The sequence below is a fragment of the Raphanus sativus genome, chromosome 4 (genome assembly GCF_000801105.2).
Source record: "Raphanus sativus cultivar WK10039 chromosome 4, ASM80110v3, whole genome shotgun sequence".
NCBI lineage: Eukaryota > Viridiplantae > Streptophyta > Magnoliopsida > Brassicales > Brassicaceae > Raphanus > Raphanus sativus.
The window spans coordinates 47720848-47739746 of NC_079514.1; the positions used below are offsets into that span (position 1 = coordinate 47720848).

General features: G+C 32.3%; 2 protein-coding genes and 1 pseudogene across 3 annotated transcripts; 1 reads left to right on the forward strand and 2 right to left on the reverse strand.

The window, feature by feature from the left end:
- Nucleotides 1–277: 277 nt before the first annotated feature.
- Nucleotides 278–2541, reverse strand: LOC108836687 (CDT1-like protein b). Its single transcript, XM_057006676.1, has 7 exons — nucleotides 2218–2541; nucleotides 2022–2141; nucleotides 1669–1903; nucleotides 1063–1590; nucleotides 817–973; nucleotides 618–708; nucleotides 278–500 (listed from the first exon to the last, which is right to left on the reverse strand). The coding sequence occupies exons 1-7, from the start codon at nucleotides 2418–2420 to the stop codon at nucleotides 419–421; spliced, it is 1416 nt and encodes a 471-aa protein (XP_056862656.1). The 5' UTR covers nucleotides 2421–2541; the 3' UTR covers nucleotides 278–418.
- A 1510-nt stretch (nucleotides 2542–4051) lies between these two features.
- On the forward strand, nucleotides 4052–6299 carry LOC108852360 (probable inorganic phosphate transporter 1-7). 2 transcript variants are annotated; one of them, XM_018625855.2, is made up of 2 exons: nucleotides 4052–4193; nucleotides 4525–6299. In XM_018625855.2, the coding sequence occupies exon 2, from the start codon at nucleotides 4546–4548 to the stop codon at nucleotides 6157–6159; it is 1614 nt and encodes a 537-aa protein (XP_018481357.1). In that variant the 5' UTR covers nucleotides 4052–4193; nucleotides 4525–4545; the 3' UTR covers nucleotides 6160–6299. The 2 variants fall into 2 exon arrangements, with proteins under 2 accessions (XP_018481357.1, XP_056863055.1); XM_057007075.1 differs by having other exon boundaries at nucleotides 4064–4193; nucleotides 4528–6299.
- Nucleotides 6300–7070: 771 nt separating this feature from the next.
- Nucleotides 7071–12635, reverse strand: LOC108851217 (probable arabinose 5-phosphate isomerase; annotated as a pseudogene).
- Nucleotides 12636–18899: the final 6264 nt, after the last annotated feature.

Sequence of the window (18899 nt, forward strand, 5' to 3'; positions counted from 1 at the left end):
ATGTAAAATATATAAAAATTAAAACATCAACCATAACAACTATTATTACAAAACACAATGACCTTCCAATAAATCTTCGCTACTTTTACCTAGCTGTAATTTCTTACTAACACTCTTATACAAAATTGAACAGGCCAAAATATGAATACATCAACTTAACGTGGTTTACAAATTCAATCAGAGAATGCAATTCCAATTTATTAGACAACACAATGTACGAACCCGGCGCGTAGCGCCGGAAAACCACTAGTTAACTATAATATCAACTTTTAGCTACTTTACTTAGACAACTTAACCAACCATAATAATCATTAGATAATTATTATCTTTGATAATAAATTAATAATATTTTAATGAGTTTTATATTGGATCAGCTTATGAAGGAAAAGATGTGTAAAGATTTAATGATGATTGAAACTCAGGAGACAGTGGAAGTGTCCTGTGAAGTTGCTTCCTCAAGTCTTGCACGTACCGATTCAGCAGTAGACAGTTTATTGATTCTGCAGAAACCAAAAGAATAATGTTAAAAGCCTGAAGAAGCAAAAAAAAAAAAAAAAACTGTTTCCAATAATCATACAAAACAATAGTGTTTCTTTGTCATGGTGATAATAACTCACCGAACAAGAACATCCCCGGAAGATGCTTTTGTTTCAGAGATCCAATCCGGAACCAATTGCAACATCAACCGTAGCTGTTCCTCCACTTCCTCTGAGAGAAAGACAAAAAAAAAACAAGAAAGAAACTGAGAGAGCGTGTCAAGGAAGAAGAGCCAGTGAGAAACTGTAAACAACATTTAGATATATAAACTGTGCTTACTTCTATCCATTATATCGATTTGGCATGCGATCATCTTGTGGAGAAGCTCTTGCTTGGTGATGACCGTTCGGTTTGTTGAGTGAAACATCTTATGAATCACATTAACAAGCTTAGGCAAGTTTTGCTTCTCTGTTTGATCCTTTGGTTCCTCTATCATCTGCAAGAAAGTAAACACAACACAATGGTAAGTGAGCAAGGTTACTGAATACAACCCACAGTTTTCAAGTTTGAAAACCATCCGCTTACTGAGTGCAGAAGACTAATTTCATCGTCGGAATCATCACTATCTTCATCATAGGAATCATCACTAGCTTCATAGTCGTTGCCTTCATCATCATTAGATTGGTCACTGAGTGTTCCATCTTCCTCCTCCAGAGTGTCGAAATTCAGACACCTAGTGCGAGAAGGGCGCCTTTCAAGATCATTCGTTGATCTAACAGAGTCACTATCATCAACATCTGGAGTCATTGTAATACACCTTCTAGATGGCTGCAATGTCGGTGTAGCACTCATGAGCTTGATTGGTGTTAACAGATCCTTGGAGGGAGTGGACAAAACTTTGGCTGGGGTTGACTCTGTGTTCGGTAACAAACATTCCTCAGTACCATCTGATAAAGCCGAATCTTGAATTACTTTATCTTCTTCTTGCTCCATCTCCTCCATTTGAACATCATTCTCAAGTTTAAATGCTCCCACGTCTACAACACTTACTGTGTCTGAATCCTTTTTGGAGATATTGAACGGTTCAGGAAGCAGCTCTTTAGGAATCTCGTCCTATATCCAAAACAAAGATTCAGATACATAACTATTATCTAAGAAGCTACAACCAAATAAGAATAGATTAGGAAAGACCTTAGGATGAGCTTTGTAAAAATCTACAAGCTTTGAGTAAAACACCTTCCTAAGATGCATGTATATAGTTCCGCAACTTGTATCTTCAAGTACAACAACTGCATCGGTGTTTAAGTTAACGTGAAGAGTAGGTTTCATACAACTAGTGTCTTCATCACACTTCAAAACTCTCTTTACTTCAATGGCTTCCGGATAGATATGCCTCATCTGAGCCAAATGATCATACGAAAAGATCCTGGAAGATACACACACACACACCCATTCGCCAAACAAACATTAAACAAAGAAGAAGAAGCACTAGGAAAGTCAATAGCTTTATTGATCAATTAGATAGAAAGTGAATAGCTTTTTACCGATTAGTAAGATACTCAATCTTGGGACATATATTAGCAAACGAAGTCAAAGAACCCTTTAGCTTCAGCAATCTAATTGCAGTGACCAACCCATTAAAGCATTCATCCAGAATCTCAAACCTGCCAATAAATTTCATCAAAATTTGTGTAAAGTTCAAAACTTTAGGAACAAATCAATTAAAAAAAAAAATCTCACCTTTCTGGCAATTTCAGGCTCGTTTCAGGTTTTTTGGGCGAAGTCAAGATCTGTCTCTTAACGGGTTTGTTGTCGCCGTCACGAGGTCTGGTTGAGAGAGTCGCCGTCTTCTTGTCTGGGGTCTTGGTAGAGAAAAGTGTTTCTGGGTTCGGAGATTCAGAGGCCATAGATGGCTTCTTTGAAGCGTTTTCGATCGAGCTCATGTTGGAGAGAGAGAGAGAGTAGATAGGGAAGTGAGGAGTTAGAGAGAGAAGAGAGTGGAGAGAGAGGGGGAGCGTAACGGCTAGTATATATTTAGGGTTTAGGGGCCATTACGGGGAAAGGAAGAAGAAGGCAGGTGATGTGAATCGAAATATGTGGGGTCCGTATTTGCCACGTCACTAGAGCCAATACTAAACGTTGGTTCCCGCTATTTTCCGTTACCAGTGTATAACCACTTCGTTTTAATTTATTTCCTTTATTTTCTTTGGTCCAACTAAGATTAGTCATTTTATTGATAAATATCAAAATTTTCCTATAATAGTTTGTTTAAACTAAAATACAGATTATAAAAACTGTACTTTTATCAATAACAAAAATTTAGACGATTTTTTTGTAGATGATAATATGATATATATAGTTTATAAATGATAATGTGACATAACGGTTTAGTTAATTTATTTTAGATTGGGGTATAAAATATTTACAGTTATGATTTTTTTGTGGAAACGTATTTTTTATTTTTGGTATTTTTACACAATGACGCTCCTCACCTTTTGATATGGAAAATTGCGTCACCAACATATTATATTTAATATATAAAAATCCTTTAACAAATAACAATTTCATTATAGTGATCATGAACTTCATAGTCATAATTTACACAATGACGCTCCTCACCTCAAACGGTATGATCGTCCCGAATCCAATCTTGTGTTAGTGCCGGCCCTGACCTAAAGCTGGTAAAGCCAGGGCTTTAGGCGCCAAATGAGATTAAATATTTAAGGGCATAAATTTTTTCATAAGTCGTGTGTAGTCTAGTGGTTGTGTGCCTATATCTCTCTATACATAGAGCAAGGTTCGATTCCAAAATGGGCAAAATTTTATTTTGCTTTAGGCGTCAATATATACTGGGCCGACAGTTATAATGTGTGTATTTTTATGCAGAAAGTTAATAAAAAAGGTCCATAAAAATATTTTATATAAACATATTTTTGTTTTCATTTACAAAATTTAAATAAATATTGAATCTAAGAATTGTTCTAAAACTCATAAAATTATTGAGCTACTACTGTAAATATGAATCTAGGGTCAGCAATGAATCTGTTATATACAGTCGGATAAAAATAATCACTTAGACATTTTTTACTCGGAAAATTGCATATGGTCTGTCATTGTATCTCTCACATGCAAATAAGACAATAAATCGAATCAGTTTCAAAAATTAAAGTCTTTATGCATAGCCATAAATAATATCTGAGACAATCAAGATAATCTTCTCTTACCAATTCTGCATTAATTTGGGATCAATTACCATAATGAAAATAACAGTTCATTTGTCCGAATATTTTTGTTTTCTCCTAGGAATATGCCAAAGCCTAAAACGAGTTTTTGACCGTGAGTCTCAAAAACTCAGCCATACAGTAAAAACAAATTCCAAAACAAACTTTTTTAACTGAAAAAAAGAAAGACAGAACGGTGGATGAGAAGTAGATGCGAAAAACAAGAAGTCAAAGAGAAATAAACGGTGTCGTTGTCACAAGAATATACCACATAAAAGAAAAGAATATGTCAAAGCAAAAACAGAAAGTGATCATGTATTTATAGCCCCGTGCTTCGCTTCCTCTATTTCATTACTCACAACCATTCTTCCTCTTTCTCTCGCTGTCTCTACAGTTTCTTGAGAAACAACAACAAAAAGACTCTTCTCTTTCTCTAAGACAATCCTAACAAGTGTTTGTCTGTGAGAGAGTAAGCAGAAGAATAATACTCTTCATGTAAGTTTCTTCTTCATTAGTTATGTGTCTTGTGATTCTATTTTACATTTTGTTATTTGGATGAGAAATGAGGATCAAGTAGGCTTTTTGTTCTTGTTTCTTTTGGTATGATATAACAATCTCAAGGACTTACAATGGATAAATCTATCATTTTATAAAGTTCCACATTTAACAATTTTACTCACAACATATTGAAGATCTTTTATAATTCATTGGTCTTGCGTTTTTAAGTTTAAATTACCCTTATTCTTTTCTTTATGTTCCTATCTGTGGTCTTAGTCTCTGTCTTTGTTGTAATGTTTTGTTTGAGTTTTCATACTGTATAACGCAGAAGAAAAGAGAAGAAAAAGCAATGGCAGGAGATCAACTCAACGTCCTAAACGCACTTGACGTTGCCAAAACGCAATGGTACCATTTCACCGCGATTATCGTGGCCGGAATGGGATTCTTCACCGACGCTTACGACCTTTTCTGCATCTCACTCGTCACTAAGCTTCTTGGCCGCATATACTACCACGTGGACGGCTCACCGAAGCCAGGAAACCTACCTCCAAACGTCTCAGCTGCGGTTAACGGCGTTGCATTCGTTGGTACACTCACGGGCCAGCTCTTCTTCGGCTGGCTAGGCGACAAGCTCGGGAGGAAAAAAGTATACGGCATGACTCTCATGGTCATGGTCATTTGCTCGATAGCTTCAGGTCTCTCCTTTGGTAACAAACCTAAATCCGTGATGACCACGCTATGTTTCTTCCGGTTCTGGCTAGGGTTTGGTATCGGCGGTGACTATCCTTTATCCGCAACGATCATGTCCGAATACGCTAATAAAAAGACACGTGGCGCGTTTATAGCCGCGGTTTTCGCGATGCAAGGGTTTGGTATCTTGACAGGTGGCATCTTTGCGATCATCGTGTCTGCGGTTTTCGAGGCTAGGTTTCCTTCCCCGGCTTATCAAGTCGATGCCTTGGCGTCCACGGTTCCTCAGGCAGATTACGTGTGGAGGATCATCCTGATGGTTGGTGCTTTGCCTGCTGCCATGACGTATTACTCGAGGTCGAAGATGCCTGAGACTGCACGGTACACGGCTCTAGTGGCCAAGGACGCTAAGCTAGCAGCTTCTAACATGTCTAAGGTCTTGCAAGTGGAGATAGAAGCAGAGCATCAACGAGTAGAAGAGATCAGTAGAGATCAGTCTAGACAATTTGGCTTGTTCTCCAAGGAATTCATGAAACGTCATGGCCTTCACTTGCTAGGAACCACAAGCACATGGTTCTTGCTTGACATTGCCTTCTATAGTCAAAACCTTTTCCAGAAAGATATATTCAGCGCCATTGGATGGATTCCTCCGGCTCAGACCATGAACGCAATTCAAGAAGTTTTCAAGATCGCTCGTGCGCAAACCCTAATCGCCTTGTGCAGCACGGTACCTGGTTACTGGTTCACAGTGGCGTTCATCGACATCATTGGTAGGTTTGCGATACAGATGATGGGTTTCTTCTTCATGACCGTCTTCATGTTCGCTCTAGCGTTTCCTTATGACCATTGGACTCACAAGGACAACAGGATAGGGTTTGTGGTTATGTACTCGTTAACATTCTTCTTTGCAAACTTTGGACCTAATGCCACAACCTTCGTGGTGCCCGCTGAGATCTTCCCGGCTAGGTTTAGATCAACCTGCCATGGAATATCAGCGGCTTCTGGTAAACTAGGAGCTATGGTGGGTGCGTTTGGGTTCTTGTACTTGGCACAGAGTCCTGACAAGAACAAGACAGAACATGGATACCCTCCAGGGATTGGTGTGAAGAACTCGCTTATTGTTTTGGGTGTGGTTAATCTTTTGGGGATGGTGTTTACACTGTTGGTTCCTGAATCTAAAGGCAAGTCTCTGGAGGAGATGTCTGGTGAGCACGAGAACAATGATGGAAGCAACAGTAGCAGCACCAACAACAACACGGTATCAGCTGCATAGAGATTCTACAAAACACTTGTGTTATTTATTACTTGTATCTTTTCTTCACTCTATTTCTTCCCACTAGCAGCTTAAAACTGTTGTTCTTTATGTCAACTTATTTATTGATAGCTAAATGCAATAGAATATGATTCTTTTACGTATCTGTTTTTTTTTTCTTTGGAGTTTTAAGAAGAGTTTTCTTGGTGTTCATTCATTGTAACAAATGAAAATGGAGATAATGGAAAGCTTTTATTATGAAACTGTGTGTTTTGGGTGTTCACTCTCAGCACTGAGCTAAAGAAGAAATGTTAGTTAGGATGGAATTGATGGAAAGCAAGACCTGAGATAGAAAAAGAGAATGAAGTGGCGTACTGGTCCATTATAACAAAGCAGTTCTATCTCTGTATAAATGTGCAAAACCAAAACTTAACCGTCTCTGTTTCGTCAACCATCTCTGTTCAGTCTGCAACCACATGAGATAATTCATGGTGCTAATTAACTAAGTGCATCAATTGTAGGAAAGATGTTAAGCTTTTTAAGACGTGAATGAAAGCAAAAGTAGAAACAAGAGCTTTGTAGAAGGTAAATACACGTAAGAGAGTACAATGATATAAGCCTGAGACTCTATACATATCTTTTGAACGGCAAAGAGAGGACAATACATGGAGGGGTACTAGACACAAATACAATTCACTAGATGTGAATATCATCAACAATACAAATCAATATTCTGTGACCCGGGTTTCTGTAAAAGAATGAACTTTATGTGTGTAAGAGGCAGCTTGTTGCTCAGAGACCAGCTGAAACCAAACCATGCAATGTAACAATTCCAATCAAGGTGTTATCTTCATTGACCACTGGTAGAAACTGTACAGGCGATGGCGGTGACTCCATTTTCTTCCGGTCCAATTGTCCTCGGCTTCCTGTTAAACAATAGGTTCAACATACACCGATCTTTATACGATCCAAAGCAGAGAATACACCAATCTTTATACGATCCAAAGCAGAGAATACACCAATCTTTATACGATCCAAAGCAGAGAATACACCAATCTTTATACGATCTAAAGCAGAGCATACACCAATCTTTATACGATCTAATGCAGAGTACAGACCAATGTCTAAAGGATCTAAAGCAGAGCATACACCAATCTTTATACGATCTAAAGCAGAGCATGAACCATGTCTATAGGATCTAAAGCAAAGCATACACTAATCTTCCTCTCACATGTTGCACATTTCTCCGACACAGAGTTTGAAGATAGCTTTACCACTTGCTTTAAGAGTCCGGCGAAGATCTCCATCAGTGAACGTCCAAATCAAGTAATGACCTTCATCAACCACAAGCAATCAAACACCCACATCCTTTGCTCGTCAGCTCAACCAACTGATCCATGATCAAGTCTCCTTCTTTACAAAACCCGAAGCTCTTCTTCCTTCTTCATAACGTCCTTAACCTACAAGAAAGAGATCCAACAATGAAACAAACCCTAATGGTTCCAAAACCTTATAAAGCAAGCAAGTAACTTTTGAGACCAGACCTTGAAGATCAAGCTCTTGCCGATCCTTCCCGCGGGATGATTAGCTCCATACTCCTCTTTCGTTAGATTAGATTCCTAGCCGCCATGAGAGCAACCGCGATCGTATCCCCAAACACCATTTGAATCACCGTGGACGTCACGGGAGCGAGGTTAAACAGACAGAGCTCCCTCTGAAGCGGCGAATGCACGTTCATATCGCAGACACCGGCGAGGGGGTTGCCGGGAACGGAGGTGAGAGAGAGACCAAGAAGGCGCCTCGGTGGCGCCGGATTTGCTGAAGAGGACGAGGACGTTGTCGCGGGAGGAGAGGAGAGGGAGCCGATGTCGCTGCTTTGTTGTGTGTTTTGGGTGATTGAGTGGGGGTTAATCAGAGTGTATTAATGGATACTGAGGGTAAATCAGTACTTTGGTTGATAAATATGAGGTTAATTTCCCGAATAATCAAAATGAGAATGAATATTAGGCGGACGATATTGATTTTGACATAATTACTCCGTCCGTTTCATTTTATTTGTCATAAACTCAAATATAAACCATAAACTCAAATAAAATATAATAAAATAAATAACATAATATATATTAATGAAATTATCAAATATTTATAACTGTATAAAATAATTTAATGTTCACCCCAACCTCGCAGCTACCTTTTTAAATACTAAACTCTAAACCTATCAATGCACAAACACATGATTTGAATATTCTGAAGTGTTTTGTTATTGCATATCAGCACAATAGTATAGGACACTAAACCTTTTTTAACCCCTAAATAATAAACATTATCTCAATCTCACTTTTAGTCCCTAAATACTAAACTTTACACTTTAATCAATAAACCTTAAACCCAAATATAAATCCTAAATCCAAATAGAATGAAACAAAATAAAATAACATATTATATATTGGTAAAAATATGAAATGTATATAATTGCATAGAAGAATTTAATGCTGACCACAACCTCAACTCTAATCTTAGAAATAGTAAACCATAAACCCTAATCACTATGTCCTAAACCCAAAATACAAACCTTAGACCCAAATATCAAAATTTGAAAAAAGAACATAATTTATTGCCAAAAATAGTATATGACATCACCGAAATAATATAATCTATTAAAACTGAAGTACAATTAAAACTTAACCCTTAATTTTCCTTAAATATTACAAGTTTATGCCACTAGCCTAAACCATGTTTAACTTAAATCAAACCAGCTAAATCTAATCTATTGAATAGTTAACCATAATATTGCATACGTTATATACTGTTCAAACCGTCTAAGCTTAATCTAATTTAAACCACTGACTATATTTCCATTTAGATTGTTATTGGTTTGACACGTCCGTCGCACTTATATGTTTTGAACATTAAAATAGAATACACTCATATTATTGCATTCAGTAAATTTCATGTTCATAATAAATCGGTCAATTGATGAAAAAAGAAATAACATACCCAATTAAAAAAATATTTGGTTTAGAAAATTAAATTGGGTTGGACGCCATGTAAGTCAATTCAAAATATTATTTGGTTTTGTTTACTAAACAGAATTCTGATCAACTTAACATAACCCAAGCACAATCTAAAATATCAAATGATTTCTTATTGTTCATTTTTTTTTCCTCTTCTTATTGTTCATCTTAACATATAAAAATCCTTCATTCTGGTTTAGCAAGCATGTCATAGACACAAACTAATAGGTTATATATCTGCAAACATGTTGAATACTGAAATTAGTTTTAAACCAAAACGGTAACGATAAAAGTATTCTTAAAGTGAATAAATTTTTACTTTCTTATCCACAAAAAAAAACATGTCGAATAGTGAAATTATTATTTTAAAGGGAATAATTATAATTATAGATAATAATCTAATGGAAAATACAATAAAATTAGTTTCAGTCAACTATCAGTTTAGATTGGGCATTCAAATTTTAGTTTGACCCCACATATATTTGGTATGTACACGATTTTATAAATAAGAATAATTTTAAATTATTTATTTTAAACAAACTAAACGCTTTTGGGTCATTAAAATCTTATATATCTGTACAAAATATTTCTAAAATATTGACAATCCATTATTTATTTTCTAACTTATTTGAATACATCTATATTATTAAAACTGAAGTACAAATTAAGTTTGTTTCCAAACATGGATAAATTTTTTAAAAATATGTTTATTTAGAAATTTAGATAACAGTTAAAAAAAATAAGTTTGTTTGGAAACATAAATGGGAGGTTTGTTTGGAAACATGAATAGCAGTATAAAAACATATAATGTTGTTTGGAAACACATATAGCAGTTAATTAAAAAAATATAATGTTGTTTAGAAATTATCTACTTTAGCCAACTTTAAAATATCTGAAAATTAGCCAATCTAATTATCTAAAAATATTGTTGGTCTAAAATAATCATAAAACAAATTTAAACTTTATATATACATATATATTTCAAATAAAAATAATAATTTAAAGTTGATTTATATCAAAAGTTGATTCAACATATACATATATCCAAAATTTTATTTTTACTAAAATATTTTCCAATAACCATTATTGAAATTCTTTTCTATATATATAATAAAATACAATAAAAAGTCAAATCTCATTTACCAACTTAAATTATGATTTTTTATTTCACATTAAATTTTAAAAATATAATATATGTGAATTATTATTAACTTGAAGGTATAATTTATATATTTTATATATATTCGGTTATCCGAAAATATTTCGATTCAAATTGGATTCGGTTTCAGTTCTCTAAATACCAAAATTTTGAATAATTTGGATATTTAATCAACTTCAGTTTGGTACTTTTTTTTGGATCAGGATCAGTTCGATCTTTTGGATTCAGATTTTTTGTTCAACTCTAATATTGACATGGAAAATAAAAAATAATATATTTTACAAAAAATACATCCGTACGGGCGTACGGATCAAAATCTAGTATAGGATTATAATACTACCCGCAAACCATGAATACTAAACCACTGAATACATTATAGTTACGAGAACTAGTCCATCTTCTTCGTTTCATTCTCTCTTCCATTCATTTCTTTCTCTTTTACAGATATATATAGTGACATTCATTCGATGGCCCACCATCAATTTCCTTATTATGTCATAGTGGCAAAGAAAAAAAGGGATTCGTCTCACCGTATATTGTCAACAAATGATTTTCTTTATATCTTCTTCGTTTTTTCTGATACGACTCCCATCCGCCATCTTTTTTCTTTTCATCATCTTTATTCTTCACCCCAAATCTAAATAACAACCAAAGTCAGCATTGATGCAATAATAGATCCAATCTGTGTTGTCAGATAAAAATCTAAAACGAAGTATGAAAACAGAGACATAATTGCAAGAGGGATCTGGAATGAAAAGAAAAAAATGGAAGATAAAAGAGAAAGGGCTAATTTGCGTAGTAGCCATGTATTGCATGTAAATTAAGTAAGTAACGTTGATTTTGACATAATGTAATGTCAGGTATTTAACACATAATTTATCCGGTTCTGTCCTTACCCGTAACAGGTAACCAGTTATAAGTTATAAGTGACATAGTACGTGATGTGTGGGTTTTGTGGCTTTATGAAAATCACATATCAAAATACACTACAAATGGAGAAGATTAATTTAGCACAAATGGTTTAACCAAAAGCAGTAAAAATGAAAAAAAAATGGTTGCCAAGTGAAAGTAAAGATGTGTCCATTTACATAATAAACGTAAATATATTTTACAAAGGGAGTGGTGTACAAGTACTATTTTATATAACTCAAATAGTATGGAATACACACGTGGTAAGAAAAGAGAAAATAAAATGGAAGAGATTATATTTAAATTTTACAATTTTTATATGCTGAAAATGAATTACCTACTGTTTTTTTAGAGTGTATTTAAATCTTTCATACTAAACCCAAAACCACTGATCACTAAACCCAAAATGGAAATATAAACTCCAACTTAAATAGCAAAACTTGGAAACATACAATCTTTTGTTCCATTCTACACGAGACACATAGAATAGAGAAGTTGTTTAAGTAGGTGAAGGTATGTCACAAAGGACGACGTCACCATGTGTTAGACGTAGACAATGGAATAAATGGCGAAGACTTGATAACAGATCTGTGTTCCATGTTACATGAGACACATGGAATATTAATATAAGAGAGTGGATGACATAGTACTTGACATGAAAACATGAACCTAATCGACAAAATACTATCTCCAAAACCTTAATCACACTACAAGAAAAAAGGCCTTTGTTAGCGGCCAAAAAACGCTATCTAACGATACGATAGCGGTTTATGAAACGCTGTATCATCGCCCGTGATAATAGGTCAAACACATTAGATAGCGGTTTTTTGTAGTGCTATCTTATTATTATATACAATAGCGTTTATGCGTATGCAATTAAAGTTTCTTTAATAGCATATATTTTTCGTTATTATTTACATAATTAAAAATTAAAAAAAAAATACAAATCGTAAAATACAATTAAAATATATATATTTTATTAATTTTGATTTACAAAATAATTGAATTTTATTTTACAAATTAAAATGTTTTTACAAAATTAACCAAATTAAAAAAAATAACTAAACCTAAAAAAAATACTATGCAGTTCACACCTAAACCTAATTTGGTTGTTCTCCAACCAGCCGCCATGGCAATTTTGACGAGAAGCAAAGCTGTCTCCAGCGAGAACGCGATCTAGGTTTGTTGCAGAGGAGGAGCCATCTCCGGCTAGTTGTGGGGGAGAAGAGGTTTGGAGGCGCAGATGAGGGAAGGAAGGCGGTGCACAGAGGAAGAGAGACGTCACGAGACACACTTCACGGAGGAGAGAGCCGGCGCACAGAGGAAGAGAGGTCACGGGACATAGACTTCACGGAGAGAGGCAGAGGAGGAGAGGAGGCGTCATATAGCAGAGCGGTCACAAAGTAGAGGAGCATCGCTTCGCTTCGTCATGGTTCAGTCTGTTGTTGACGGAGACAAATCAGAAGATGGTGACGACAGAGATGAAGAGCTCGCTTGAGCAGAGGTGGAGAAGAGATGAGATACAGAGAAGAAGATGAGAGGTTAGCGTTGAGAGAGAGAGAGAGAGAGGATGGCTTTGTGTCGTAGTGGAGAAGACTACGATAAAAAAAATTGTTTCAGATCTGAAACAAAAAATAGAGTAAAAATATAACAGAGAGACACGAGAGAGAGAGAATAAACACAGATTGAATGAATCTGAACCATTGAATAAATTTAATCAATGGTCTACACTTTGTAATCCACACACTTTTTGTTTCAGCCAATGAAAAAATTGGAGGATTATTAAATTTTTTAAGCACAAGGAGAATTACTAATTATGCTTATTTTTATTGTAGTTTTAATATTATATGAAGATAAATACTTTGAAAATTTATAAATATTAAGTGTTAGAGATTAGGTTTAACTCGTAGAATAAAAATTTAGTGTTGAGATTTATTTTTTAATTACTTGTAGAGTTTATATTTTAAATTTGAATTTAAAATAAAAGTATGAGTATAGAGTTTTAAAGGCAAACATAACGTTTAATTATATTTTGCTATTAAATCTTAAGTTTTCATAGCGTTTTTAAATATATCACTCTATCATAGCGTTTCTGAAAATACAAACGCTATCTTAAAAACACGGGTATATCAACTATAGCATAATCGTAAAAAACGCTATTCTTGTCTGCTATTAAAACGCATTTTTCTTGTAGTGTCACTAAACCCTAAACCCAAATATAAACCATAAACCCAAATATTTAAATTATGTAAAGAAATTAATTTTCCTTAAATCATAAACCTAACCCCCAATTTCACCTTGTAGATTCTAAACCTGAAAATTTATTTATTAAACCCTAAACTCAAATATAAATCCTAAACCCAAACTACGAATGTAGTTATGGTTAATGAAATTTGTGTGAAGTTTACATTTATGTGGATCTGGTTAACAAAATGATAAAATAGAATTTTAAATTTTCCGTTTTGCTCAATATACGCATAAACTAAGATTGATAACAATGATATAACAACAAAACATAACTTATGTTATGTACTGTACAATCATATTTCTGTTCTGCAAATAGAATAGAATATAACAAATAGTAAATATCATATATTTCATTCACATGAATGGTATTTCTATTTTACATACACACGATCTATTCCACTTATATACACATTTCATCATTACATATAAATGAGAATATATTCACCAAGTGGCTCAAATCAAGTTTCGAACAATCTAATTCACAGCCTTAATCTTCCAATTGTAACCTGAGAAACAAAAGCGAAAAATAAAGGTGTTATGATCCATATAACAAAGTAAATGTAAAATAAATTGTATAGTATAACAATAATGTGGAATGGAAACCATGTAAGACGTAACGATATGCATAGCTCTCGATCTTAAACCACACAGGGGAATATATATGAAACCATATCAACTAATCATGAAATCCTAAATGGAAATATGACACATAATCCAATGTCAACCCCAATCTTGCAATGAAGAACAATTTCTTGAAACTAACCCATCTCCAATCGTCACCAAATCCTATACAGAAATATAAACCCTAGTAAAAGTATAAAATACAAGTATGAATTCAGAAATTAAAGAAGGTGATATTAAATGTTCGAATTTATTTCATTCCAAGTCAAATGGAATCCAAACGTCTATATTTTATTTTATTTCATGTCAAATGGAATACACCTAATGGAGATCATGTCATTTCCAGACGGTAGAACCCGTATGTAACGCAAATGCTATTCCATATCGAAACAATATTACTACACCGTTTACTATGCATATCAGATAGAAACACAAATATAGTTTAAGAAAGACCACGAACAACTAGAATCATATATAAACAAAACCAGCCATAGAAAGCAACACCAAACCACAGCGGACGATGTTACAAATTTAGCAGTTATAACACTCTAATTCCGAGACGAGCCCCAAATTGAAAGAAAATAAGCACAACAAAGAGACATTGAAGAGAATCTACGGAAGACACAGAGAACTTACAGGAGTTTCAAAGATCTGAGAAGAATCGAGTTGGTGAAGAACCCTAACGCAGAAGACGATTGAAAAGCGAGGATGAACAAGATGGAGAAGCTTTCGATTGAATGCGAAGGCAAGGCGTTGGAGCAGATCGGAGCGGGAGACCTTTCGCCTAGTTACCGGAGAAAGTGAAAAGAAGTAATTGTGAACCTCAACAAGTTTAGCTTTTGTATAGATAATAATTAATTTTTTTTTTGTCTTTTATCAGGTGCAACCGGTTGCGTGAAGGGGTAGAATCGTATTAATATGGAAATGTAACAGTGTATATAGATTTGTTAGGTTAAATAGCTATTCTACTAATTACCGTTTTTTCATGGCTATATGCCCCAATTACCCAAAGAGAAAAGGCAACTGAAAAACGGTTGCACCGGTAGTTTTAAGGGGTATTTTAGCAAATAAGATAGAAAATATATTGAATATCATAATCAACTTATTTTTAGTTAGTTAGTGAATTATAATTTTTTTGGTGGTTATACCGTGCTATTTCCTATAAATATATTCATTTTTGATTAGTTTTCTTTTTTATTAATAGAAAATTAAAAATGCAATTTAAGAGGATTTACAAATGATTTGGTGTGTGTCTATTAGTATTTTTTTTTTCGGCAACAAAAAAAAAATTCATCATAAGACGCATTAAGAGAATGGTAAAGCCAACATGTATACGTTTACTATTTTGCTTGATTTGTTCTTTTCTTTAATCAAATGCATTTGAACGAGAACATTATCAAAACGGAACAAAAATTATCATAGTTGTCCTTATATTATAAAACTATCATTTAGTTGTCCCTTTAGTATAATTTTTTTCATAATTTCAAAACTAACCGTTGATTAATGTAATTAAATTAATAGATTTTTTTTAAAAAATAATTAAAAACGTTTTAAAAAGGGAAAATAAAAATAATAAATTTTAAATTTTTTTTTAATAAAAATAAACTTTGTAAACTTTATAAAAATAAAAATAATTTACAGGTTTTTTAAATAAAAATGTTAAATAAACTTTATAAAAACGTTTTACAAAGTTTTATTTTTATAAAAAGTTTAAAACTTTTTAATTAAAAGTTTAAAACTTTTTAATAAAAAGTTAATAAAATTAAAATTTTAAACTTTATAAAAATAAAAATTTTAAAAAGTTTTTAATAAAAACTTTAAACAAACTTTATAAAAAACATTTTACAAAGTTATATTATAAAAAGTTTAAAACGTTTGTAAACTTTTTAATTTTATCAATATTTTTTTAATAAAAATAAACTTTTTATTTTTCCTTATATTATATTTACTTTTTATTTATTATTATTTTTAGTAAAAATGTCATGTGGCATCTCTTGAGAGAATTTGTTTTTTTGCTGATGTGGACGCTCCCTCGAACCCCGGATAGTTTTTATTAGTATAGATTTGGAGTATAATACTGATATACAATGGTTAGGATAAACCCATGATTTGGAGTATGTTTTTTTCTATATTTATGTGAATCACTATTTTAAAGTTGTTTTTTTAAAAAAAATTATCATCTCTATTTCTGAAACACAAGATTTGTCATAAGTTAAGACACATTATGGGATATCTATCAGATTCTGACCACATTAGCTTAGCTAATCTTCACAATACACATGAAAAGTATATCTACTGGATACTGGATTAAATGGATAGTCATTTGTACGGTAAGGCAAATCCAAGTACATATGAACAAACAAATCTCGAGTCTCCATTCTTCCGAATCACAGGTAATGTGTTCTCATTTAAACAAAAACGTTCTAAAAGTTTGTATAGATTTTATTACTGTAGAGTTGATTTAAATTTCAAAAACACTAAACATAAAACTGTAAAAAACAAATTTCTAAACCAATATAAATTTAGATTTTCTTACCAGAGCTTGATTGCTTTAGTTTTTATCACTGCAAAAAAAAATTGAAACTGTATAGAGCACTCATCTCCTTAATTTCTTTTTATATTTTGGGGCAAACAATCACCGCAAGTCACGTGCCTCACGCTCTATTTTCGTTATACAAATATATTAATACAGACCACCAAATAATTTTCTTATACTATATTTAAACATACAATAAATCTATAAATTATACATACATATAATTCTAAGTACTATACATATCTATGAAATGGCCATACAAACTGTATAATTAATATAAGTTTGTATATAATCTATAAATTATGTTACATGTAGAACATTCACCTAACAAACCGTATATTCTAGAAGCAATGTTTGTTAAAGTGTTTTGTTGACGTTTCCTTTAAATAAATTCATAATTCTCAAAATAGCTATAATTTTTGAGAGAATTAATTTCAGGCGTAAAATACGCATCTTTCTATTCGCTTACTGGAAAACGAACGAGTCTAAAGCTTTCACATACTACTTGAGCAAAGAATTTGGAATTTTCTAAATTTGATTCGCTTAAATCGGAACATAATAATGTGAGTTGCTTAAATTAGATATTTTTATTATGTATATATGCAAGAATACTTCTTCTTGTGTTGTAAAAAATTAAAAATATAACACTTCATCAATTTCCTGAATTTTGAACTCACTATCAATCCATTTCTATTATCCACGATGAGGAAATCCCTTCAATTCTTATTCACCTTCTTAACTATATTCATCATTCTTTCACTAGGTTTGTATTTACATCTTACTCTATTGCATACAATAATTTTATAATAAATTTATTATAATAGTTAGATCTTTTAAATTTTATTTTAAATGTATTGTAGATCCCATGTATTAATTTTGTTTACTATATAAAATATATTATTAAATTATATTTTAATGTAAATTCACAAATACCGAGCACGCTAGAAAATATAGAAAACCGAGTCAGACATTTTTGTCTTAAACTTAAAAGGATAAAACCTAAAATATTTTAAGTGTTTATTTCCTATTTTAGTGCGTTTTTATTTTTGAAATGCATAAAGAAATACTGTGATAGAACAATTCTAGATATTTTCATTGTTTTATCATCTATTTCTTTACATTTTTTCATGCACAAACAAATATGTTAACAAGCATTTTCCATAATACGGACGAACTATAGTTCTTATGTAAATTTATGTTATATTGTGAATAACATATAAAATTAAAATATATATATTTATTATAGTTAATATGCTATGATTTTTCCAATATGTACAATACGTTTGCTTAAAACTGCAAACTTTATTTTGTTTTTATTAATTAGCACACAATAATTCAAAATATTTCTTCAAAAAATAAAATCAAAATTAATATTTTGATCAAATCATATTTTTATGTTTTTTATTTACTAATAAAATATATTTGTCTTGTTATTTATAACGCTTAAACAAAAGTTTATTAAGAACTTTTTGTTGATAAATAAATTTTATAATTCATAAATGTATAAATATTATTATCATTCTTGCTTCCTCATAAAATTTTTGATTTTATATCTAACAGGAACAGATGCGCAAAAAAAGGAAACAAAACTATGTCCCTATAAACTCCCAATTAGCGCAGCAAAGCCTTGCAATGTATTAGAATGTCGAAGAGAGTGTAAAAAGAAATACCCACCTCTTGGTAGTGGTGTTTGTTCGGAGACTAAGGGATTTTGTGACTGCAATGCTCCTTGTAAGAGTTAAATGTTGCGAATATAATACACAACCCAAATCCTATATTACCTTTTTAACAATAAATGTCTAAATATTTTTAGTGTCATTAAAATAAAGTACTATAATATTTGTATCAGATCTATGGATTTATTTATAATAAATAATAATATTAATGTTAAATAAATATAATTCTTAGTAATAAGATTGGATTTTCTGTATAAATTAAATGATCTCCAGTGTCATCTCTACTTGACTCATTCTCTTTTCGTTAATTTTGGATTTTTCAAACATGCATAAGTACAAGTTAGAAAACGTTAGATATTTTGAAAAATATTTATATTTACAATGATTATACTTAAAGCGTTAATGTTTACAATTTAAAATAAATTGATGCTTTAAAATTCATATAAAATTACCTGTCAATTATTACTATAGTGGTGAACTCTATTTTATACATCAATATTTAATATACAAAAAACAAAGAATCAATACAAAGATGTTGAGTTCTTACCATATCAACTCTATAGGATATACATAAATAATATGTACATTAAGACTATGAT